The sequence below is a fragment of the Lithobates pipiens genome, unplaced genomic scaffold, assembly GCF_037356315.1.
Source record: "Lithobates pipiens isolate NorthernLeopardFrog02 unplaced genomic scaffold, aLitPip1_a1.2 Scaffold_19, whole genome shotgun sequence".
Taxonomy (NCBI): domain Eukaryota; kingdom Metazoa; phylum Chordata; class Amphibia; order Anura; family Ranidae; genus Lithobates; species Lithobates pipiens.
Genome location: NW_027507764.1, coordinates 133518156 through 133543475, shown reverse-complemented (window position 1 = coordinate 133543475; position 25320 = coordinate 133518156). Strand labels below are relative to the sequence as shown.

The following is a 25320-nucleotide window of genomic DNA, read 5'->3' as shown; positions in this document are numbered from 1 at the left end:
ACCGCTGTGAGGACCGGAAATATGTCAGCCGTGGACCGCCCCCCCTTTCCCGTGTTCCAGCAACCGGAAGCCCGCTCACCATCCAAACCCGGAAGACATGAGACCAGGAAAACCAGTGCGAAATGCAAACCGCCAGCGCTCTGGTCTCATGCCGCCGGTCTATAGGAGGACCAGGCTTACAGCAGCCAAAGACCCCCCCCTGGGCTTGCGTTAGAGGATAACTCCGGAGTGTCCCCCACACGTCAGGGAGGAGGCTGGGATGGTCCTAAGAGAAAAACAAACCGCACAGGTATGCCCTCCGCTCTCACCACCTGGAGACAGCGCAGCACCCCCTGGTTCCCTGCAGCGCTTCTACCATGGTCGGAGGAAACACTACAACTGAGGCCATGGTGGAACTGACCGGTCTTTAAAAGAAAACCACACACATTCTGTAGTAGTTCAGCAGCCCCCCATAGCCCCCTTATACTTACCTGAGCCCAATCATTCCAGTGGTGAGCACAACAGCTCCAGCTGCTGTCTTGGTCTTCTGTCAGGGATGACTTTATGCCACCGCCCCCCCAAACCACAAGGCAGTCTTTGTGCATATCTACTGTATTAAAATAATAAAGATAGCTCAAATGAATTATGCAGTTGGTTGGCAGTTAGATTCTAGAACCAATCTGGTTGGCTGAAGTCTAGCACAGCATGGTCTCACCCTTGTAGGGAGGAAAGCATTTAGTAAGAGTCAATGCAAAGCACTACAGGAAAAAAAAAAAAAAAAAAATATAAAATAAAAGACTGATACATTAAAAAAGGGAGTATTTTTTTTATTTGGTTTTACCCCTGCTAACAAACCATTATAGTCAGTATTGAAGATATGAGATAATGCAAGGTTATACAGTGCAATAGCTTTGCAGCAAGTCACTATATTACTCCAGCTTTGTTTTTCAGTAGTGGATCCTGCTCATTGTGCTTTCCATGAAGCAAGGCATCTTTGACTTGTCTGAAGTACACATTGATCTGACTGCCACTGTCATCTGTTGCATTCCTGATGGGCTTGTACTCCTTGTATTTCCTATTATAAAAAAAATAAAAAAAAATAAAAAGAAGTGGTTAGGGGGAACAAATATGGAAAGCTGTTTTAAGAGTCGGGGTCAGTAGATAGAGAACAAGACTAGTGACTGAAAGACAAGGCCAATCCAGCTTCCATCATGAATTTCACAGAAACCACTTCAAATAGTATAGTCTCAGAAGGCAAACTCAGCCAGCAAGTTTGTTCTGCGCTTGAGCACTCACCTGTACAGAAGAACACCAGCCAATGTTGCAATGAGGGCCACCAATCCAAATATAGTCAGGACTACAGAGGTAGTCTTTGTTCCAGATCCTAGAGGATAAAAGCTTTAGGTTTACTGCTTAAAAGCACAAGTAGGATTTAGTCAAAATAAAATGTTTTCATTGAGTTATGCAAGGCCATGGAGCTGTAGTCTCACCCCCCCCCCCCCCCCCCCCGACAGACAAACACTGCATCTTTCCCACATCTACAGCAAAGTGCTTAAAACCTGCACGCACCTTGGCAATACTTGTGACCAGCGATTTTAACTTTTCTTATAATTGCAAGTGTTCCTACTCTAAGGACTATTAAACTAGGCAAGACCTTCAGTGCAGATTTCAGGCTTTAGGACATGCTAAAATACACATTACCATTTGTTATGGCACCTGCACGATGGACTACATACAAATTCTGTGTTTTAATTGTGCAGCCATTTCTGAACAATGAGGGGCCATGCAAAGGCATTCAGCTGCCTTAGTAAAATGTACCAAACACTATACTATTCACCTGATTTTACCCACATGCAAGCTTGTAATTTCAAGTCATATTCCTTTGTTGCACCTTGGAAGAGGGCCATACTTGCTTCTCTAGTCACCAGTTCACTTTAACGACTGCCCAGCATAACACTAGTCTGCCGACTTGCCAACAAAACTTTCCCACCATGTTGCAATTACCTGCATCTACATAAACCAGGGTACTGGCAAGAGTCAGACTTGCAGCATCACTTAAGGTAATATTGACACAGTAGGATCCCGGCTCTGCAAATGCTCTTCGTAGGGTCAAGAGGCACTGGTCTGAAGCTGGAATCTGATCACATACCATGTTCTGAGGAATTGTGCAAGAAGCATCCGAAACAATTGTGCAGGCATCTGTAGGCATGCTGGGAGACAAAAATCATTAAATACCAATGAGGAACACGAGTCTAGGCAAAGCAGGTGTCCCCTACTACAGCCTTAGTTTTCTGCAGTAAACCAGTATAATCGTTTTGGGTAATACTGTGCACTGTCACTCCACATGTAGCGATTAACCCCCCCCCACCCCAGTGGGGCAGCTTGGCCTTTTGCAATCTTTACCAGTGCTAGGTGAATGGATCTTACTGCAGTTTTGCCTAAACCCATCAGTTACACACACTTCTGAGATAGCAAGATGGTTGAGAATGGCTATGGCTCCTCTGGAAGCTTGTCTTCCTTTATTACTAGAAAATAAAGTGAATAGTGCGTTGAACATCTAAAGTCTTTAGTGGCTTCCAGGTAACTCAGGACTGCTCTTAACATCCAGGGTATGGAATTCTTCCTTACCCGATGGATTAGAGCAAAAAAATAAAAAATAAAATAAAAAAAAAAGTAGGAAGTATTATCTCCTGGGTTTGATTCTGGACCGAATCGACCTTCAAAGAAACACACACGGCTTGCAGCTCACTGACTGAGCTGTTGTAGCTAACAAACACTTTGCCCACTGAACTGCTGTTATGGAAGATGCGGACATGATCTTTGTGATGGAAGACATCTGATTGATCTGTAGTTAGGAAGAGTTGGTACAAATTGTATCATGTTTCCTTCTGGCAGGAAAATTTTCTGCTCCAAAAAAAAAAAAAAAAAAAAAAAAATTAAAAAAAAAGAGTTGATATGGAAACCCAGGAATAAACACTTTCTGAATCAGATTTGATTTTTGAAGATTTAGGATCTACCCCATTGATTCTAGGTGACTACAAGCCCTGACCATGTTTTCTTGAAGACCTTCTTTGGTTTGAGCAAAAAAAACAGCAAGTTGTCCAGATAAGGAATCACTGAGATTCCTTCTAGGCGCCAATGCTTCAGCCATTATTTTCGTGAACACCCTTAGGGATGACAGACTGAATGGAAGTGCTCCGAATTGCAGCTGTACCACCCTCAGACATTTGTGACCTGGTGGCAATAGGAATGTGGAGGCAGGCAGGCATCTTGTAAATCTATTGATGCCATGTAGCACCCTTGATTTAGGAGGTTTTACTGAGAAAATGGAAGCCATCTGAAATCTTCTGTACTCATCCTAAATCTAAAAATGCTGAACAAGTCTGAGGCAGAACTTTTGTGAACAAGGAAAACATGCAAGTAGAAACCCTGGAAGAACTCACCTGTCGGGATCAAAACAATGACAGTTTCCAGTTCCTGAATTAGGGACTTGATGGCAAAAGCTTTGACCAGATCCCTTGGGACATTTGTCATCAAGAATCTTTGAGGTTCTTCCGTGAATTTTATTACGCATCCCTGGGATAGCACGTTCACTATAAACTGAGGAATAAAATCCTGGAGTCTTCTGGACCTTGAGGGGAGAGGCATTGTATTTTATCCGGCGGTCGTAGGAGGATTGAAGAGCACTCCACTCCTACCTTTGGGCTTCTGGTAAGACCATGGCTCTCTTGCTTTGCGTTTACTTCCTGTTGCCCCAAAGAGAGCTTACAGGTCTGCACCCGTTTCTTCTTGACCGGAAAAGACTATTGGCCATACGGTCAAGAACGGACTAGCTCTGAACAGCAGATCTCCTCCAAAAAGGAATACCACAGTCTATGCAGCATCTCCTGGCCACAAAGTTTAGCCACAAAGCCCTCCTAGCAGAATTAGTTAAAGCTGCTGACCTGTGAATAGACTCTGCTGAAGCATCCACAATATAAGATATTGCTGCAGATAAAGTTGGAGGAGTCTAGGATTTCCCGTTTAGGGAATCTATAATATGGACCTTCAGCTGGTTAACCCAGTGATCGAAATTCCTTGCAACACAGGTTGTTGCCATTGACGGTTTTAAATTGTTAATCACCGATTGCCGGGCTCTTTTAAGAAGCAGGTCCCTCCTTTTATCTATGGGTTCCTTCCGAGTGCCCATATCCTCAAAAAGGTGAGGTCTGTAGACTTGAGACCTGAGAAAAGGAAGATTCCAATTTTGGAACTTTATGAAGATAATTATCTTCAAATGGAAATCTTTTGTGAGCCTGGGAAAAGAATGGCTCTCAGGTTTCAGCCACTTAATCATATCCGATAATTGAACAAACAGCCTTTTGAATCTCCTACACCAGCGTACATGCTGTCATGTAGGGAGAGTTACTTTTCCTCTAGCCCCAAAGTAGCATGAATTACTTTCAGGAGTCCTCTCACCTCTAGTGACATCTTGTCCTTAGAAGCAGCCTCTGTCATTTTCCTCAGAATCCGAGTCATCTGGAGAGAGGAAAACTGACTCTTGAGAAGTGTCCTGGGATATCAGACCCCCTATTAGTATTTGGGAGCCACCTTGGGATTCTGAAGATGGCTGCAGAAGCCTAGGATCACGAGAGACCTGGTTCCTCCCTTAGGTTTGACCCAAATGCTTGAAACGTGGCCGAGAGTTAATCCTTTATGGTTGTAACCAAATCGCCACAAATGGATGGAAACTCCTGACTAGATCTGCAATGCAAACTGCACAGAGCGTTTTAGTCCAAGCTTCGTTCAACTTTCTTTGCAGACAAGGCACCTTCTCTTAATTGGTTGGACAATGGGGGGCGGGTGGGGCATGCATAGCAGTTTGCCGAAGTGTGGTCAAGAGAAACGCCAGTTCCAGATTAAAACACCGCTGTGCTGACTTGGAACCAAAACTTTAAGGCACCAGATGACCCTGCCCTCTCCACTTCGCTTGTGGCCAGAAATGACCCATGCACCAACCTGGAAGTGCTGCTCCTTCCTATAAAGGATGTGGCCGAGGCTCTCCTCAGCCACCAGGATAGCGGCCGCTATGTTTGCATCCCTCAATACAGGAGTTGGCGGGGGAAACAAAAACAGCTGCCGCTTGGCTGAGAGAAAAGGGGGGGGGGGGGCACACGACAACAGTACTGCGAGCCATACAGGCTCTGAGCACAGGAGAGGGAGCCCATGGGACCAGTCAGCTGGAGGGAAGTGGGAGGATCACTCTCCCAGGGGGGAGAAAAAAAAAAACCCCACACAGACTTGCAGGAAAGCCCTGGGAGATCATGGCTCCCACCAGAGGTGTTCCTACAGCTGGAGGGAAATAAAAATAAATTTAAAAAAAGTGAATATTTGCTTTAGATCATGCACCTTAATTGCTCATACCAGAGATCTACTACACTACTAACAATCTGTAAACTCAACTCCTTTACACAGATTGTAGTCCAGCCATAGAGACCAGATGTTCCCAGAATATTTTTTGGGGGCATTTCCTGTGTTTAATTTTATGAAGGAATTGAATTGCATTAGACCATTGAGCAGTTGGTTATTTCTGCAATACAAGCCATTTACGTAGACCACAGCCACATCACATGCATTTCAGATGGGAGGACCTCCGATATAATCCCTAGCAAAAGCTTTTTTTGGATCTGCGTGAACATGCATGTTCATAGAGTGTTTAAGGTAGCAAATATATAATCCCAATATTGATGCAATTTAAGACACCACCACAACATATGTTTAAGTATACCGGTTTCAATAGTACAGTTGTGTATCTGCTTTACCCCAAGTATGTAGTTTGAGTATAGTGAGACCTGTAAATAACTGGGTCAGACACTGGAAGATAATAAGTAGACTGGTCAAATTCACCAGAGCTTGCTCCCATTCATCACTAATGGTTTCCAGATCCCTACACCACCGCTCAAAACTACCACCCTGTGTACTAAACCCAGTTATTGGTGACATACTCCCCTCTACAAATAAGAGTTTGGAGCATCTTGTGGATACTGCCATGGTTAAATAAAAAAAAAAAAAAAAAAAAAAAAAAAAAAAGGCAGCTTGCTCCATATTTCCCCTGTATGTTTAGGGCACTTAAGCAAAGGGTGAAGATTTCTCTCCACATTTGATGCAATTTGAACACCTAGATGTTTAAAATGTAGAAAACTACAGCTATTTGGGATGTAGAACTTGGCATATTATTAGTCTATTAGTAAAAGACCCACCTTACCTGCCTTCACAGGACACCACAAAATCAATTATAGAGTTTTCAGCCTGAGAGGACACTTTGACAGTGTTCATTTCAATAATATTCATACCAAGGATGCCATCTTAAAAAAAAAAAAAAAAATTATATATAGAAAATACAAGTTTTAAGCCCAAAATTTTATGCCATGAAAGTTTTGAATGCTTACAACCTACCTGCAACTGTAATTTGTGCGTTGTAGTAGCCATATCTGTAGATAAAGCACCCAGGAACAGAGGTAGTTGGTATAGTTGTATGGGTAGTGGGGATAGCACGAGTAGTAGTATTCTGTTCTTCTGTAGTTAGAGGAAAGGTCTCAGTTTCAAAGGGTGGCACTTCAGTTGTGTTACCTTTTGGATAAAACAGTTATTGTAATCCTTGTTTCATGGAAGAAACACTTATTCCTTAACCTCCTGTAGATCAGGGTTAATTACCAAAAGCAGTAACCTGAGCCACTCAGGATTGCGCCACATTATCCTGGGTACAGTTACTTACTGTATCCCCAGGAGCCTGCAATTACCTCATGATTTATCCTCAGGCCATGTACTCCACCCAATGCATTACTGTTCTGTTCCCTGCAAGTGTTGCAGAGCAGGGGGGTAAATTCCAAAATACACTAATGCGATTTTATGCCGTGTAAACGACCGGACTGAATTCAGTCAGACTTGTCCACACACAAAGTTCGACCGGACTCGAATAAGAAAGTTCATAGCCAGTAGCTGCCCTAGCATACAGACGAACAGATTTTTTCAACCGGACGCGAGTCCGTTGGAAAGATTTAACATATGTTCTAAATCTAAAGTCTGTCTGATTTTGACAGCAAAGGTCTGATGAAGCCCACACAGTCGAATTGTCCAGATTCGTTCTGTCAGACCTTTGCCACCACACACACACACGCTTGACAACATCTGAACCAAATATGTTTATTTTGGTCTCAGACCACAGGACATGGTTCCAGTAATCCATGTCCTTAATCTGCTTGTCTTGAGAAAACTGCAGGCTCTTGTGCATCATCTTTATAAGATGCTTCCTTCTGGGATGGCAGCCATGCAGTCCAATTTGATGCAGTGTATGGTCTTAGCAATGACAGGCTGAAAAATACTGGAAGCACTGATATGTTTATTTCCCCAAAGACAAACTCTGGATATGACTCTGAGCATGTGCACTCAACTTCTTTGGTCGACCATGGTGAGGCCTGTTCCGAGTAGAACCTATCCCATTAAACTGCTGTATGGTCATGGCCACGGCAATCTTATTGCCTAGGCCATCTTTATGTAGAGCAACTATTCTTTTCAGCTCCTCAGGAGTTATTTCCCATGCTCAACTGTCAGTGACCAGTATGTGAGGGTTAGAGTAATACTACCAAATTGAACATCTGCTCCCCATTCACATCTGAGACCTTGTAACACTAACTAGTCACATGACATTGGGTGAGGGTGTGAGGGAAGAGGGGTCCAATTTGCACATTTTGGGGTGTTCTCACTTTTGATGCCAGCGTGTTGAGTTATTTTGAGGGGGGGGGGGGGGGGGGGAAGAACATTTACACATTTAATACAAGCTATACACTGTGACAAAGTGTTGTTTCTCCAGTGTGTCACATGAAAAGATAGAACAAAAATGTGAGGGTTGTACTCACATGTGAGATACTGTGTATGCAATTACATACACTGTAATTTCTGCCTGGAAGCTTGAGAATGTCCATGGCATCCAAAAAGCATTTCTCTACATCAAAAGATGTTTTAGACCAGCTAGAAAAACAGCAATAGTGCTCAGATTTGAGGGGAAATATGCCAGACACTGAAAGTGACTGAGCAGATTTGTGTATTTGATTATTGAACAACATTTTTTATAAGTTACATAGTAGGTGAAGTTGGAAAACCCCATTCTCCAGGTCATTTATGAACAAATTAAATAGGATTGGTCCCAGCATAGGACCCTGGGGGACCCCCTCTATCCACCCATCACCACCCTCTGAACTTGCCCATGTAGCCAGTTTTCAATCCATGTACGGTCCATGTCAGAGGACCTTCTTTTGTACAGTAAACGTTTATGGGGAACTGTGTCAAGTTAGTTAAGTCATAATTAAGGCTAGTTTATACTCGCTTCAAAACATGGTTTTAGACACGCTTTACCAAAGCCCTCATCGCTTAATAAAAGGGTTACCCTAGTCCCGTTTATATCCGCTTTGATAGTTATACCCCATGTAGCTTCAAAGCCTCCATAGAAGTCTATGACAGCTTGTGTGAAACCTCATGCAAGCTGTCAGACTTCTATGGAGGCTTTGAAGCACCACTGAAGCTACATTGGGTATAATTATAGAAGCAAAGCAGATGTAAACAGGACGGTAAGCTAACCATTTTATTTAGTGACAGGAGTTTTGACTAGCGTTCAGAGAGCTTTAACAAAGCAAGTGTAAATGAGCCCCTAGTGTTTCAAACGTCATACCCAGGATGTCTAGACTCTTGTGGCCAGATTTACAAATATAAAAACAAAGCACAAAAAAAAAAAAAAATAAAAAAAAAAAAAAAAAAAAAACCCAGTAATCATACTGTCAGGGAGGTTAAGCAAACAATTCAAAACATGTGCAAAAAGCAGTGATGGAACCTCCCTTAACCCACACCACTTACCAGTTGTGCTTGTAGTGGTTGTTGGCATCTGTGTAGTTGCTGCTCTTGTTGTAGGAAGGGGAGTAGGTGTAACTGGTTTACAGGGTCCTGGAATGGCAGCTTTGATGGTTAGGTTCAGACTGAAGTTTCCAAGCAAGGTGTAAGTATGAGTGGACACTGGGTTATTGGATACAAAGGAGCCACTGCCATCACCATAGGTCCAGTTGAATGACAAAATAGATTTGTTGAGGTAGTGGCTTGGATCATGGATTTTAACATCAAATGAAATTGGAGAATCTTTGATATAGATGTGGTCAGAGGAATTCTTGTCATTTTTCTGTGAAATGTTCACATAGAAAGGAATTTGATCTGAAAAAAAAAAAAAAAAAAAAAAAAAAAAAAAGCCCTCTGGGTGACCAATGGACAGGAGAAGGAGGAAGAGAAGGATCCTCATCACCGTATGCATTTCTAATAAGAAAAATTGTGTCTGCATTGCTTTAGTAGTTAGACACGAGAGAATTAGCAAAACATGACTTTTTACATAGGATGTGATACCTAAAGTTTGACTGCAGTATGCCAAATAAACCGCCACTTAAACTTACAGGTAATGGGGTGTGGATATTTACCATTTGGGTTGACACTTTTTTTTCTACCATAAAGGCAGGCAAGGTAATTACCAAAATGGAGCTGCCAACAGAAAAGTAATAGACAGGATTCAAAGTGTTCTCTGCTTGCATACACCATATGGGTGCAGATGCCAGTTACATTTACATAACACATATGTATCTAGATCTCACAAGTTTTATCAGCATCTTCACACTTACCAGTTACAATGTACAGGCCACTTGCTTTAGTAACAGGGTAATGCTTTCGATAGCCTCTCCTAAAAACAGTCACCTCGATCATCTGTGCACCAGCTGTGATGTTTGTAGTATTTAGCGAGAGAACAGCTGAAGATCCTCCAGTTGTCTGATAGTATTGGCCTGGATATGGAAAATACCTTCATTATCAGGCCTCCCAATTAAAAATTACCTATCAAAATTTACACTTGCAGCGTTCAGTCTAGTTTCCCCTTGAAATGTGAGGCTCAGGAATAGGAAAAAAAAAAGCCCAGAGTCTGAGGTATGGTTAAGATTTTGACAGAAGAATCTGCAGAAAATCTATTCAGTCTGTCAAGGCTGCAATTCAGCCAACTTTGAGAACTACATTAACATATGTAAACCATGACAATACCAACCCAGTGTTTGAAATATGTAGATGAAGTTATGGCGTCTCCTGTCATGGTGGTGAGGAAATGGTCTTCCATCTGGAAACTTGTTGGAAAAATTGCAGTTGCCTTCATTACAGAATGGTACCCATTTGGTCCAGTTATACACATACTGATCACTAAAGGAAGCTGAAATAAGCAACAGGTTAGAGAAGCCAGCAATCCTTACCTCCTAACAGATCAACCTGCTTCTACATTTACCATTATCACATCCTCGTTGATAGACTATGTCCCCATCCTCAGTCTCCTTTTGACATCTGGGAAAATGCAGATTCACAGCAAATGTAACATTTGACCCCATCAGTGCAGGACTGTCACTGGTCAGCAGTGCCACTACTTTGCCACCTAAAAATAAATTAGGACAGAACATGTTCTAGTATGAAAAGTGGTATATTCCAATGTGGAAAAAATATAAATAAATGTGTAACTGGGCCATTTGTCACTGACAGGATTCTGGATGTCAGGGGTTTCTAGATTTTCCCCAACCAATTCCTCAATGCTAAACTTTTCCACATCCAACATCATTTTATTTGACCCTTCATTTGTATGTTTACTTGTGTACAATATTGTGCTTTTCTGCTAGGCAAAAGGGTACCATTACCTAGCTGTTAGCCAGTAGGTGTAACAATTTTACATGCCCGTATCAAAAAACAATAAACTCAGCCAAGCCTTACACAATATGAACTTAGAAATGTTTACAGCCATCACACCACTCTAATGGATTTAAAAATCATAGGAAGCAGTGGTATATGCATCACATACCAAATCCACATGATTGCCAAGTTAGGCACCTCAAGGCTCTTGGCTGTTGAAATAGCTTGTTCTATACACATGTAAGAACAGTGCCAGCTTTTGAGTCTTTTAAAATCATTAAAGCCTACATTAGAAATACTATTACCAATAAGTCTACGAACCTTCCAGGACAGCACACGAGAGATGAGGGCTCCTCCCTACAGGGAACATAATCACTTGACAGCTTTTTTAGAATTCCCCACCCTTCCCCTTGATACTCAGTATGTACTAAAGTAATCCTGAACTGGTTCACAAGGAGCATTGCTCTACATAGGTACTTACCACCTAGCATTTAGCTCATCTTTCCCTCCACATAGGGCAGGAAGTAGGCCTGCCATCCTGGAAGGTTTGTAGAAATACTGTTACCGGTAAGTCTAACATAGGTTTTCTCCTATCACCTTCCAGGACAGCACACCTGAGAGGATAATCAAGTAACCCCAGGCCTACCTTCAGGGTGGGACCACAGCTTGTAGGACCTTCCAACCGAAAGCCAAGTCTTGCTGTGACAACACTTCCACATGGTATTGCTTTAGGAATATATCCTGACTGGACCAGGTGGCCGCACTGGATTTGTTCCCAGGAGGCTCCTGCTTTCTCAGCCCATGATGTTGCTAGTGACCTGGTTGAATGAGTTTTAACTTTTGCTGGAACTCCAGAACCCTCATATGCTACAGATATAGCTTCACTGATCCATCTAGCAACTGAGGCTTTAGAAGCCTGAAGCCTCTTCCAGCCAGTGTATAGAACTAGCAGGTGACTGGACCTCCTAAAACTGTTCTTTCTAGATAGAAAGGAGACCTCTTCAATCTAGACAATGAGATTTTCCTTATTTTTGGATTCATCGCAGAAGGATGGCAATATTATGTCTTGCGTCCTATGAAATAAAGATGCTACCTTTGGTAGATATAAGGGATCTGTCCTAAGGGTGACCTTATCTGGCTGTACCAATAGGAAAGGTTCCTTAATGGACAGACGTTGCCGGTCACCAACCCTCCTGGCCATAGTAACTGATAAAAATTATAATTTTAAGGTTAGAAACTTAAAGGGAACCTTCTCTAGGTTCAAAAGGGTGTTTAGATAACACCTCTAATACCCTCGTTAGGTCCCATGGAGGGAAACTACTTTTGGCGACAGGCGGAATCCTTTCCCTGGCCAACAGAACACGTTTGAAGAGGTTCTCTTTTGCCAACCTTATAGCGAGGTAGACCGAAAGGGCCACCATCTGAACCTGAAGGGTGCTGACTGCTAGGCCCAAGTCTACTCAGTCCTGGAGAAACTCCAGGATAACTGGAACAGTGGTGGAGGTTATCTGCCTTTTACTCAACAGAAGGTCTTCCACACTTTAGAATAAATAGTTTAAGTCACTGGTTTTCTACGCATGAAGAGGCCATTACTCTGAGCAGTCCTTGCTCTTTTAGGATCTGGCGCTCACTAACTAGGCAGTCAGAACATCTGTTCCTTCCATGTGCATGGAAAAGGTCTGGAATAAAAGTGAGAAATTATATAATATCACAGATATACAGGCCTTGTATTTCTGAAGGGTAGCCAGCTCAAGCTTTATATTATATGGAATACAAACCCCCCCCCCCCCCCCCACACACAGGAAGACACCCAGCCTTCACTGTTGCATTTCTGATGTACAGTCACCTGTAGAACAGAAGACAGATGTAAAATGTTGTGCATCAAGATATCATCATAATGTAAAGCGCAAGTAAACCCATCCACAGTTACATTTCTGACACATGCCAGAAATGTGATACTCCCATTGGTTGTGCTTTCAACCAAACTTTCAAATCATCCAATGGCTGGTGTCTTAACTGATCACATGTGCTGCATCATGGCTGTTATAGATTAAAACAGGCCAAGATGGCAGCTTCCTTGGCTGAAAACGACAGGTGGGTTTAGTTCCACTTTAAGCACAGAGAAAGGACAAACTACAAAGTGTGTGCTTCTGATGCTTAACGAGGCAAGGTCATATAACAGAAAGGACAATACCAAATGTGTTTTTCTGAGCAACCAATATGAAAAACAGAAGACAGACACCTTTCACTGTTGTGTTTTTCTGATGTACCGTAAACTAAGGTAAAAGATGCCAGACAGAAGGCCAAGAACCTGTACGGTGTTGTGTATTCCTGATACTGAACTCCGTATGGCCATATAACCAACAGAAATGATACTAACGCCTGTACATTTCTGATGATCAAGAAAATGCAGTTGCATAGCCAGGCCAGTATAACAGACAAGACACCTGCGACCTATAGTTGTGTACTGCTGGACCATGTGCAGTCATAACCAGCAGAGGGACACTAACACTTCTGATTAACAGGGTATAGTCAAAGAACCGAATGTTCAGAAATGTCACCAACAATAATTCAATGCTGTGCACTTCTGATTAGTAACACTGCACAGTCCTATAACAGAAATGTCACTAACAAACTCAATGCTGTGCATTTCTGAATAGCAACTTGTACAGTCGTATAACCTACAGAAATGTCACTGACAATTCTATGTTGTACCTTTCTGATTGGAAATAGTGTATGGTTATATAACAGAAGTGTCACTAACAATTCAATGTTATGAGTTTCTGATAAACAGTGTACAGTCACAATCATTATGCATTTCTATTGAGCCATGAGATAGTTATATAAACAGAAAAGACACAACAACTTCCCATGGTGTGCAGTCAGACAATCTATCCTAGGCATAGCCTGAGCTTCTAATACTAATCCTTCCCCAGTGAAGGAGCATGGTAGTTCCAAATAATGGAGGTCTGAGGTGTGAGACTATACCACAGTAGTGGTAGTTACCCTACTGCATAAGTCTGAGTAGGTGTAGCTAACCCACCCACAGGTGGGAGTGAGTCCAAGCCTCCCAAGCATCTAAGGTCTTAACAAGCACAGACCCAGAGATCAATTAAGTCACTCAGGAAGAGATGATCACAATCTTTGCCTGGAGGTAATAGGACATCTGTAGGACTTCACACTAGATACAGGCTAGCTTATGTAGCTTTAGCATAGAGGTTTGCACCAGGAACCCATCAATTAAGGGTTGCAGGATAGCATTTTATGTTTCTCATACAGCTCCCAGGTGAGCTGTAGCCCAAACCCCAAGAGGGCTTGATTAACTCTTGCACACTGATACAGCAGTGTAAAAGGAAACAATAGTTTGGAACTTAAGATGTTCACAAGGGCAAAAATTAGGGGGCAGGCTTTTTAGGAGCCAACCCCCCCCCCCCCCCAAAAAAAAAAAAAAAAAAAAAAAAAAAAAAAAAACACACACACCTCTAAGGAGCCACCTGCTAGATTCATAGCAGCTGGCCTAGATTTAGATTACCTGGTGTGCATTTACTGACCAGGGGAAGCCTGCAATTCCTGGAATTTCCAGGTTCCTGTAAACCACCTCACAATCTTCCCATTAACTGTTTAGGAATGTTTAGTGGCAGGAACAGCCTGCAAGACTGTGCCAAAAAAAAAAAAAAAAAAAAAAACCCCACACACTTATTCACCCAAATTGTACTATATTAGGTTTTATAGTGGTAGGCTGGTAAGCTAGTTTTGCAATAGCCACAGCATCCGATTTACAAGGAAGCCGTGTACATTGGTCTAGCTGAAGCTTCTGGGCCATTTGTTCCCAGACACAAGGGAAAGGATAGTAGCACCCTGGATTGAAGGAGGGAGTCCTATCTAAACACCCTAAAGCCACCTGGCTGTTATTAGGGATTCTGCTGCTAAGCTCCCAAGGCAAAGGGAAGTACTCATTGCCATGTTGTCTTTCCCATTTTTTGCCACAGGGCTCGCTTTTCCCACCTCAGGACACACTGGAGAATAGCAGCCAAAATCACCACCTTCCAAGTTGTCCCATCTGGAGAGCTACAAATATAGGCTGTGCGATTCACACTGCACCAGCATACACACCTCTCCTGGGACCCAACTTTTTCAAAGGGAAGAAAGCCAGGGCCAAACATTTTAGCCATGTTCAGATCTAGCCTGGCTATCCCCCCCCCCCCCCAATCCTCTTCCATCTGGGCAAAAGGGAGTGACGGAGGGTAGGATAAGGGCACTAGGGCCCCCTCCAGAGAGGCTTTCCTGGGAGGATGTGCCCTCCTCTGTCTCAGGGCCCTGGGCTGTTGACTGCCCGATGTAATCACGGAAGGCTTTAACAGTTGCCAGCATTTCCGTTTGCATGGATGAGAACATTTTTATTCAATGCTGAAGCCTCTTTTCCTGCCAATTTATTTATAGCAGAAGGGCTTTGCGTGAGACTTGAGGAGTTTGTCCTTACAATACCCACACTTTGAGGAACTACGGCCTGTAGCGGCAGGAGGGTGTTTATCTGGGGCCTCCTGGGCTCCGCAAGATAAGAGATAACATTATATGTCTTCCCCAGACTGCGGGCTTGTACTGGGGGAGGGAGGGTAAGGTAAAGTTCAGCCTGTCCTGACACCAAGAATCTGGATTTTCTTACCCACCTCCCTTTCCAAGGGGGTTGTACTCACTGGGCCCGACCTGGATCTGCCTGCAGTAGTTTTTTTTCACTTACTCTTGTTCGAGAAGGTTAGCAGGGTCCTGGGATGCTGGTACCACAGGTATAGCCGGCCGCTTCTCACCCCTCTTAATGCTTCTCCGGGTTGCGCTGTGACGCCGGGTGATGCAAGTGCACCTCAGAGTGAGGCTTGGAAGACAGGACTTCCTGAAATTTCAGCAAAGAGGAGAGCGGCTGGCGGTGAAGATGCAAACAGCCCCAGCGATGGCACGCACTCCCTGCAGCCAGAGCGCTGGTGCCAACCTGTGAGGACAAGCCTGCAGGTTAGTTCAGCCCTCCCCGGCACCCCTAAAAGCTGTCTCAACAGGGGACCATCAGACCCTCCCCAATCATTTGCTCTTGCAACAAATGTATATATCCATTTTACAACTCAAAAAACAAAAAAAAAAAAAAAAGTTACTTTACCCCAGACCTAAAAGCAAATGTTGTGATGATCCCCAAGCCTGATCGCGACCACTCATTGGAATCCATGCTCCCATCTCTGGATGTGAACAAGGCCTTCGACACTGTAGTGGCCTTACCTCATGTCAGTTCTTTGGCGTTATGGATTTGGGGCCTCATTTATGCAATGGATGTCAGTCCTATACAACTCCCCCCGGGCAAAAATTAAGTATTACGGATTGGAATCCCCTTTTTAATATATATAGTTACATAGTTAGTCAGGTTGAAAAAAAAGACACAAGTCTATCCAGTTCAACCCAAATATCTATCTAATATACCAGCCCATATACCCACAGTTGATCCAGAGGAAGGCAAAAAACCCCAGCAGAGCATGATCCAATTTGCTAAAGCAGGGGAAAAAAAAAAATTCCTTCCTGATCCGAGAGGCAATCGGATTTTCCCCGGATCAACTTTACCTACCGTATATACTCGAGTATAGGTCGATCCGAATATAAGCCGAGGCCCCTAATTTACCACAAAAAAAAAAAAAAAAAAAAAAAAAAAGGGAAAAACTTATTGACTCGTGTATAAGCCGAGGGTGAGACATGCCTGTCCATCCCTGCGTGTCCGTCCATCCCTGTGTCTTGTGCCCTTGTCCTTCTGCATGTAAAGACATGCCAGGATCGCCACAACTCTTCTTGTCTGTGACAGACGGCGGCCATTCCACTGTTCAAAAGCCGCGCCTCCGTCTGATAGGCGGAACACTCAATTTCCCAGCAGTCAGTGTTCCGCCTATCACGGACATCCTCTCATCCTCGTCCGTAGTATGAGGATGAGCGGATGTCCGTGATAGGCGGACCACTGACTGCTGGGAAATTGAGTGTTCTGCCTATCACAGACAGGGAGGCGCGGCTTTTGAATAGTGGAATGGCCGCCGTCTGTCTGCACAACACGCTGATCGGGTAGACAGGGTGGTGACTCGAGTATAAGCCGAGGGGGGGGGGGGGCACTTTCAGCCCTAAAAAAAAAAAAAAAAAAAAAAAAAAAAAAAAAAAAAAAAAAGGGGCTGAAAATCTCGGCTTATACGGTATATGTTTTAGTACCCAGTTATATTGCGTACACTTAGGAAATAATCCAGGCCTTTCTTAAAGCAATCCACTGAGCTGGCCATAACCACCTCTGCAGGGAGTCTATTCCACAGCTCTTACTGTGAAGAAACCTTTCCGTATTTGGAGATGAAATCTCTTCTCCTCTAGACGTAAAGAGTGCCCCCTTGTCCTCTTTGTTGACTTTAAAGTGAATAACTCGACACCAAGTTCCCTATATGGACCCCTTATATATTTGTACATGTTGATCAAATCCCCCCTTAATCTCCTCTTATCAAGAGTGAATAAATTCAGTTCCTCTAATCTTTCCTCATAGCTGAGTTGCTCCATGCCTCTTATCAGTTTGGTTGCCCTTCTCTACACTTTCTCCAGTTCCCCGATATCCTTTTTGAGAACTGGTGCCCAAAACTGAACGGCATATTCCAGATGAGGTCTTACTAATGATTTGAACAGGGGCAAAAAGATATCTCTCTGGAGTACATACCTCTCTTAATACAGGAAAGGACTTTGCTCGCTTTGGAAACCGCAGCTTGGCATTGCATGCCATTATTGAGCTTATGATCCACCAAAACCCCCAGATCTTTCTCCACTATGGATTCCCCCAGTTGTACTCCCCTAGCGTGTATGATGCATGCATATTCTTACATTTCTCAACATTAAACCTCATCTGCCACATAGTCGCCCAATTAGACAGAGCATTGAGGTCTGCTTGTAAATTGGTGACATCCTGTAAGGACGTTACTGCACCGCATAGCTTGGTGTCATCTGCAGAGACGGAAATGTTACTCTTGATCCCAGACCCAATATAATTTATAAAGATATTAAAAAGTAAGGGTCCCAGCACTGAACCTTGGGGTACACCACTCATAACCTTAGACCATTCAGAGTAAGAATCATTAATCACTACTCTCTGAATTCTGTCTTTTAGCCAGTTTTCTATCCATCTACAAACTGATGTTTCCAAACCTGTAGACTTTACCTTACACATGAGCCTTGTGTGCGGAACAGTATCAAACGCTTTTGCAAAATCCAAATATATCACGTCCACCGCCACCCCTCTGTCCAAGGTTTTACTTACCACCTCATAAAAAGAAATCAGGTTTGTCTGACAACTCCTGTCTTTCATGAATCCATGCTGTCTGTTGCTCAAAATATTTTTTTCCTGCAAGAACTCATCTATGTGGTCTTTTATTAATCCCTCCAGTATCTTCCCAACTATAGAAGTTAAACTAACGGGTCTATAATTACGTGGTAAAGACTTTGTTCCCTTTTTAAATATAGGCACCACATTGGCCCTGCGCCAATCCAGTGGTACTATTCCTGTCATTAATGAGTCCCTAAAAATTAGATACAATGGCTTTGAAATTTCAGAGCTCAATTCAATTCTTTTAGGATCCGTGGGTGGATGCCATCAGGTCCAGGTGCTTTCTCCACCTTTTTTCTGTCCAAATATTTCTGGACCATATCACTTATGAGCCATTGTGGATTTGGGGCTGCGTCAGTACCACCCCCATTGTGGACCTGAGCTCCCCCATGCTCCTTTGTATACACAGAGTTGAAGAAAGTATTTAATAAGTTAGCCTTCTCTTTGTCCCCAGTCACCCACTCCAGATTATTTTGCAAAGGGCCTACATGCTCAGACTTAACCTTTTTACTATTAATATATTTGAAGAATTTTTTGGGGTTTGTCCTACTGTCTTTTGCAATCTGTCTTTCATTTTGAATTTTTTGCATCCTTGATTTCCTTTTTACATATTCTGTTAAATTCCTTGTAACATTTAAATGACACTAGTGTTCCTTCATTTTTATATTTTTTGAAAGCTCTTTTTATAGTTTATAGCTTTTTTAACTTTGGCCGCGAGCCACATCGGCTTTATTTTTAACCTTTTAAACTTATTGCCCATGGGAATATACTTTGCCGTGAGATCACAAACAAGCTTTTTGAAGAATTCCCATTTCTGTTCTGTGCCCATTGGTGCCAATATTCTCTCCCAGTCTAAGTCCTGGAGAGCAGCCCTCATCCTTGGAAAATTTGCTCTCTTGAAATTACGTGTTTTTATATCTTTCCTGTATGTGATTTTTGCTTACAGCTAACATCAAATGAAATCATGTTATGGTCAATGCTACCCAGATGTTCCTTTATCTGAACATTAGTAATACGTTCTGCATGGTTTGAGATTACCAGGTCCAACAGAGCATCATTCCTAGTTGGGGCCTCAAACTGTACCATAAAATTGTCCTGTAATAGGTTTACAAATTTTTGCCCTTTAACTGTGCCAGCAGTGCCATTACCCCAGTCAATTTCTGGGTAGTTAAAATCCCCCATTATTATCACTGTCCCAGCCCTTGCTATCTGTGCAAGGAGCTGAGTCTCCACCTCCTCATTAACATTGGGTGGTCTATAACAAACTCCAATGATTAACTTTGAACTACGCGCATCTGTATGCAGTTCTACCCATAATGCCTCAGACTCATCACACTCTCCGCCCACCAGGTCCTCTCTCACTCGCTTGGAGATTATTTCTCACATACAGACAGACCCCTCCACCTTTCCTTTTTACTCTGTCTTTCTGAAAGAGTGCATAGCCAGGAATATTAATAGCCCAGTCATGTGAGGAATGAAGCCAAGTTTCAGCAATACCGATTACATCATAGCTCTCCTGATGCACCAGAGCTTCCAACTCACCTATTTTGCTTGGCAGACTTCTGGCATTGGCAAACAAACATTTTAATGTATTAATATATTTTGACCGGTCACACACTATCCTCTTGGGTGTTCCAAGATTACAACTAGGACTTGCTACTACATTTACCTTGGGTTTATGTGCTTCGGTTACCCCACCACTAATATTACCCTCTGGAATATGCTCCACGCTGACTATCTCTGAACCCCCCCCCCCCCCCCCCCACCACCTAGTTTAAAAACCCTCTAATTAATATCAAGAGGGGCACCCGCCAGGGATACCCACTCACCTTTGTTTTGGCATTGGAACCCCTGGCGGAGGCAATTTAGAGTGCATCCAGATATTCACGGCATTGAGGTTGCGGGTGGTCCCCATAAAATAACCCTATTCGCTGACGATATCCTCACTGCCACCTCCCCTACCAAATTTACAAGCTTTATTAGACACCTTTGCATCTCTTTCAGGGCTCCAGGTCAACCCATCTAAATCAAAAGGCACTGTCGACTAACCTCTCTCCAGGTCTGCTGAGAGACTTGCAGTCTGCTTTTCAGTCGGTTTCTTTGCTGCCCTACTTGGGAATCCACCTCACCCCTATGTACTCAGGTTTGTATCAGGCGAACTTTCTGCCATTGTTAAAAAACTAACATACGCTGCTGTCGTCGTGGTCCAATAGAATAACGGCCATGCGAATGTCTTCTCCCGAAGCTACTATTACTTTCATGTTTTACCTATCCTGGTCCGTTCACATATCCTCAGTATCCACCAATGTAGGATTTTGCAATTTATCTGGGGGGAATCATCCCGCACCCAGAATTGGAAAACAGGTCTTGTTCGCTAAGCGAATTAATGGCAGCCTTTCGGTCCCTAACCTACGGGCCTACTATATAGCTGCCAACATAGCTCCAACTCCCGCTTTGGGCTATGATTGACACTGACCCTATCCCTATGTCTTCGTTGCCCTGGCTCCCTCCTGTGCACCATCCAGTGATTATGGTGCCTTGCATGACACACACACACACACACGATTATGGGACTCTGAAATACTCTGCAGGGCTGATTTCTCCCCATCTCCCTCTTCTCCCCCCCCCCCCCCTCCCCTCCTCCTCTCTCCCTTCTCATTAGATTCAAGAAAGCTAACTATTTGGTTACAATGTGGTGTACTATACACTCCTATTAACGTTTCACAAGTAACCCGGTACAACCCGGGTCTCGGATCTGTGTTTACTAGATTGACAATAGACTGTTAAACTCTATTACTATGTAAACCACATGTAATGATACTCAGTTGTAAACCTGTTCTGTTGACATATATGACAAACTTTTGTAAAATAAATTGTAGCTGTACAGTTATCCTTTATTGAAAGACTTGAATATTCCTTTAGTGTAAATAAAAGCAAACTTATTTAGGCAAGCTCCTTAAAAAATAAAAAAATAAAAAAGGCATTGCCAGAAATGCTCCATCTGCCGTTTTGCAGTTTATAGTATACATAAAGCCAAGCGATTTAAGAGTAGGGAACACCTGGATTTACTACACAAGAGAAATACTCTTGGGTAGTACTCATAGTCGAAGACTATCACAAGTACAAAACTGGGATGGTGCAGTAATGTGGTCCTGTCATGAAGCATTTCTATTTGGAGGGGGTGGCCCAAAGATGCACCATCAGATGAAATTATACAGGTAGCATTTTGTACATATGGCATTAAAGCAGCCATTGCATTTGGTGGCTTAGACATTACCTCTCCAGCAGTTTTCCCATCTAGGATCACCAGATTTCCAGGCAGGATAAAGCTGGTCATTCCAAGAGCTGCTGTCTGGGGACCAACCATGTATGTGGCGATTTTCATGGCTAGTCTGCCTTCCGAACGCTACCACATCTTGGAAACCTGTAGAGACAATTTATCACCCAATATATCAAACCATGGCAAAAGTTGCTCCTGGCAGGTTTTGCCAAATGAGATTTGAAAGTTAACCAATTTATTCAGATTCACACAAATAGGGTTACCAGATATAGAAGGTTTAACATTACTTACAAGATGCTTTTAGCATCTTCCAGGAGTTCTGAATGAACCACATTAAGGAACTAGTGGAAACAGGAGGGGGGGGGGGGGGCTTTTCCTTACCCCAGGCACCACCTACTTGGCCAGAACAATTACGCCAAAAGTTCAGTTTACTTGCCACATAATTGATCTAGAGCTCCTACGTTTTTTTCCCCAATTCATTGACTTCACCCACTAGTGACTAGTTCTAGTACACAAATAGGAAAAGCAGTTAAGTGGATGGATGCTCTGAGTATACAATTTTACTGCAATGCCAGTTCCCAGCAACCCCCCCCCCCCCCCATATCTTCCTGAAGTTTAGTTGCAATTAAAAAATTACACCTTCAAGTATAATCACCCACTTCTAAAAAAAAAAAAAAAAAAATCACAGGATTCAAAATGAGACAATATCTTAGGCTGTAGAAATTCTATTAGCCTGCTTCCTGCAAGTTTAGGTCTGCATAGCTCCCAACTATCCCTGATGTGGAATAAAGTCCCTCATTTTGGTCTGATCTATACAACATGCATGGTTTAGCTTTCAAAATGGGTTTCCCAGTGCTAAATCTGTCAGTCAAAGTTTAAATTGTTGCATTTGCAAATTTTCAAGAGTGTTAAAAAAAAAAAAAAAAAAAAAAAAAAGTGGGTGTGAGAATTCAGTTTCTTAGTTTCCATCTCTTGCGCTTTGGAACGTGCGCCATGTCTTGGCGAGACGGTGAGCATATCAACCAAGTGCTGTACATGTTGGTGTTGACTTTCAGCACTCCCTAATGTAAATGAGAATCATAGCACAGTATGTAAAACAATGCGCTGAGATTCTCAATAGGTTTCTCCCAAGGAGACACCTTGTGGTTTAGAGGCAGACGCCTAAGCAGCAACGTGTATGAAGAGTTCAGTATTGCTACAAGGCGCATTAAAGTTCTTGTGAGTTTGTATTCCTCACATGGTTTTTGGTGGAGCACCATTTGAAGGATAACTTTTTTTGGATCATGGGGAGTGGACTACTCTGGAGATTGCGTTTTTGAATATTGCTTATTTTTATTAATACGGGATTCATGTGAACTACATCACTAATGATGCAGTTGTATTGATTCAATGTATCATTTGAGTTAGCACCACACTTTATTGCTACTTATTCAGAGTGGTTCATAAAAAAATAAAATAAAAAGCCAGCTGTACCATTATTCATAAACAAACAATCTTTGGCACCATCAGTTGTCACCTTATATACACATTCAGCAATACAGTCCTGCCAAGTTTATCATAGCACAGGCATCAGCAAATCAATTAGAAAGCCAACAAAATGCACATCTTACTTGGCAAATTTTCTATGAAATTATATAAAAGAGTGAAGATTTCATACATACAAAAGAACCCGCCAACATATGCTATTCACTAAAGCAGCATCAGTCTTTATGACCACACCCCCCCCCCCCCTTGGGAAATTGAGTGCTACTATTTATATCCAGACAGGTAGGCCACCCATGGTAACCATACATGGGCTGAGACATGAGCAGATTGGTTTTCTGAAAAATTTTCTGCTGTCAAGAACCCATTTGATCACTATACCACACAGAGGAATTTCAACTTCTGAATGCAAGTTATCGATTCGCATCTTAGATCTGTCAGTCAAATTAAGATCCTATTCAGGTAGGAAGTATTTTAAAGCTGCAAAACTCATGTAGTGTAATGGTGGCTACACTCTAAGACCCCATTCACACCTGAGCGTTTTGTAGCCCTACGCCTGAAGATACAAAACGCTGGAGGGGAAAAAATACATTATTCTCAATGGAGATGGTTCACATCTCCACTCCAAGTCGCCTGAAGCCCTACGCCTGAAGCTCAAACAAGTTCCGGACCCTTTTTTGTCCCACGAAACGGCCTGATTTGGGCGTTTTCATTCCCATAGAAACGAATGGAAACGCTCGATTCGAGCGTTTAGCGCGACAACGAGCGTTTCTATGGGCGTTTTGACGCTGTATCTGCAATGCTTAACATTGGTGACCTTTTGCCCTGCACAAATTCGCGACAAAAAACGCCGCAAAAAACGCTTGAAAAAGCTACGCTCAGGTGTGAATGCAGCCTAAGGCTGGGTTCACACCACAGCGATGCGGGAACGCCGCGAATCCGCGGCGTTTTCCCGCATCGCATGACTCCCGCCAGCAGTTCACACTGCCCTATGCGAACGGCTGGGAGTGTCAATGAAACGTTAATGACACCCCCAGATCCGTCCGCATATCGCAGTGCGATCTGCAGACTCGCACAGGAATCGGATCGCATGGTGTGAACACCCATGCGATCCGATTCTGTTGCGGACCAAAAAAAAAGGGTCCCGTGCGAGTTTGCTGCGGGAGCGATGCGAATTCAGCCATACTATCTGTATGGCTGAACTCGCATCGCTACGGAGATCAGATGTGATTTGCACTGCGGTGCGAATCACATCCGGGTCTCCCCCCGCAGCAGTGTGAACCCGGCCAAAGGGTTATATCCTCTAGAATAATATGTATGGCCAGTTTAGAGAACTTCGCAGATACAATTTTTTTTTTTTTTTTGCATTGACAGGTTGTAGATCTCTTGGAGCTACACACAGCTATCAGCGTACCCAGTAGAACCAGATCAGCCATCACCAACAAACAAACACCTAACTGTAGTGCAACTGCAACCCATATAGGGATACTCGGCTGCCTAGTGACATTATGTGGAAGCCATGGTATTCTCATCTCGTGCGCAACCTTTCCCTAGAAGAAACTCAGGTCTTAAAGAGCCCTTGCTAAAACAATTTCATTGATGGCAAAAAGTGCACTCACATTGGAAGCAAGTGAGAAGACTGCCCCCTTACAAACAGCTAGATAAAAGGATTGGGTATATGCAAGTGGAACAAACCCTAAAACTAAGCAGGTGCCACAGTGCAAGGAACCCCTAGCAACCCCCCAGAGGAATTCTGATTGAGAATGGCTGCTGTAGGCCATCACGTTACATTATAGGGCTTGTAGATCCACAATATACTACATATCTATTTTCATCAAGTAGTGGTAAAAAAAAACATTTTATGCAAGAACATACAACTCAAAAGAGAGACCCTTTAATAACAAGGCAAGCTCAAAACAAACTCACGTGTTCCTGCCTGGGCAGCAGAGATCAGCCAGACACTGAGCACCAACCAGCCCCTCACCACTGCAGACTGCATTGCCAAAAGTGAATTGTTTCCTTTCCTTCCAGCACAGTGGTATTTAAACTGGCCTCTACTAGTCACAGCTGAGAGTAATAGCAATCAGGATTCTAATGTTCCCTCCTCCTGTTTATGAAAAGCCTTCAGGCTCATCATGTGATGGAATTAAGGAAAGATGCCTGATTCTGTGTCCTGGGCCCTGCCTCATCGCTCATGTGCTTATGAGTCATTCATCATGAATCTCAGATTTTAAGTTTCTCAAATATCAGAGGTGTGATTGCTATCATTGCCTGAGGAGATGACAATTATCATTTTAATATTGTGTTTATCATGGGCACATTTCTTGACGCGGCGAGATTGACACCTCACTGCCCCCGTCACCTGGTATGGACTTAAAGGGGAAGCCCTACGCCGTACCAGGCTGCGTGTCCTCAACATGGTGGGTGCTTTGGGGAAGAGGGGCCCTGCGGCCCCCTCACCCCAAAGCACCTTGTCCCCATG

The 25320-nt window shown here is 43.2% G+C and overlaps 1 protein-coding gene across 2 annotated transcripts; it reads right to left on the bottom strand.

The window, feature by feature from the left end:
* Positions 1–783: 783 nt before the first annotated feature.
* Positions 784–24929, bottom strand: LOC143996302 (protein QNR-71-like). Of its 2 annotated transcripts, none has more exons than XM_077491286.1 (11): positions 24765–24929; positions 21354–21500; positions 10313–10456; positions 10082–10240; positions 9669–9827; positions 8866–9213; positions 6415–6534; positions 6224–6323; positions 1984–2189; positions 1276–1363; positions 784–1054 (listed from the first exon to the last, which is right to left on the bottom strand). In XM_077491286.1, the coding sequence occupies exons 1-11, from the start codon at positions 24835–24837 to the stop codon at positions 904–906; spliced, it is 1695 nt and encodes a 564-aa protein (XP_077347412.1). In that variant the 5' UTR covers positions 24838–24929; the 3' UTR covers positions 784–903. The 2 variants fall into 2 exon arrangements, with proteins under 2 accessions (XP_077347412.1, XP_077347411.1); XM_077491285.1 differs by having other exon boundaries at positions 6415–6588; positions 24765–24928.
* Positions 24930–25320: the final 391 nt, after the last annotated feature.

Bases quoted from the DNA above. Each gene is read 5' to 3' on its own strand.
- LOC143996302 (XM_077491285.1), bottom strand. From the start codon at position 24,837: ATGCAGTCTGCAGTGGTGAGGGGCTGGTTGGTGCTCAGTGTCTGGCTG. The intron at 21,501-24,764 runs GTGAGTTTGTTT...TTGTCTCTACAG, and splicing joins TGCTGCCCAGGCAGGAACAC to GTTTCCAAGATGTGGTAGCG. The intron at 2,190-6,223 runs GTAAGGTGGGTC...TTTGTCTCCCAG, and splicing joins GTGGTGTCCTGTGAAGGCAG to CATGCCTACAGATGCCTGCA.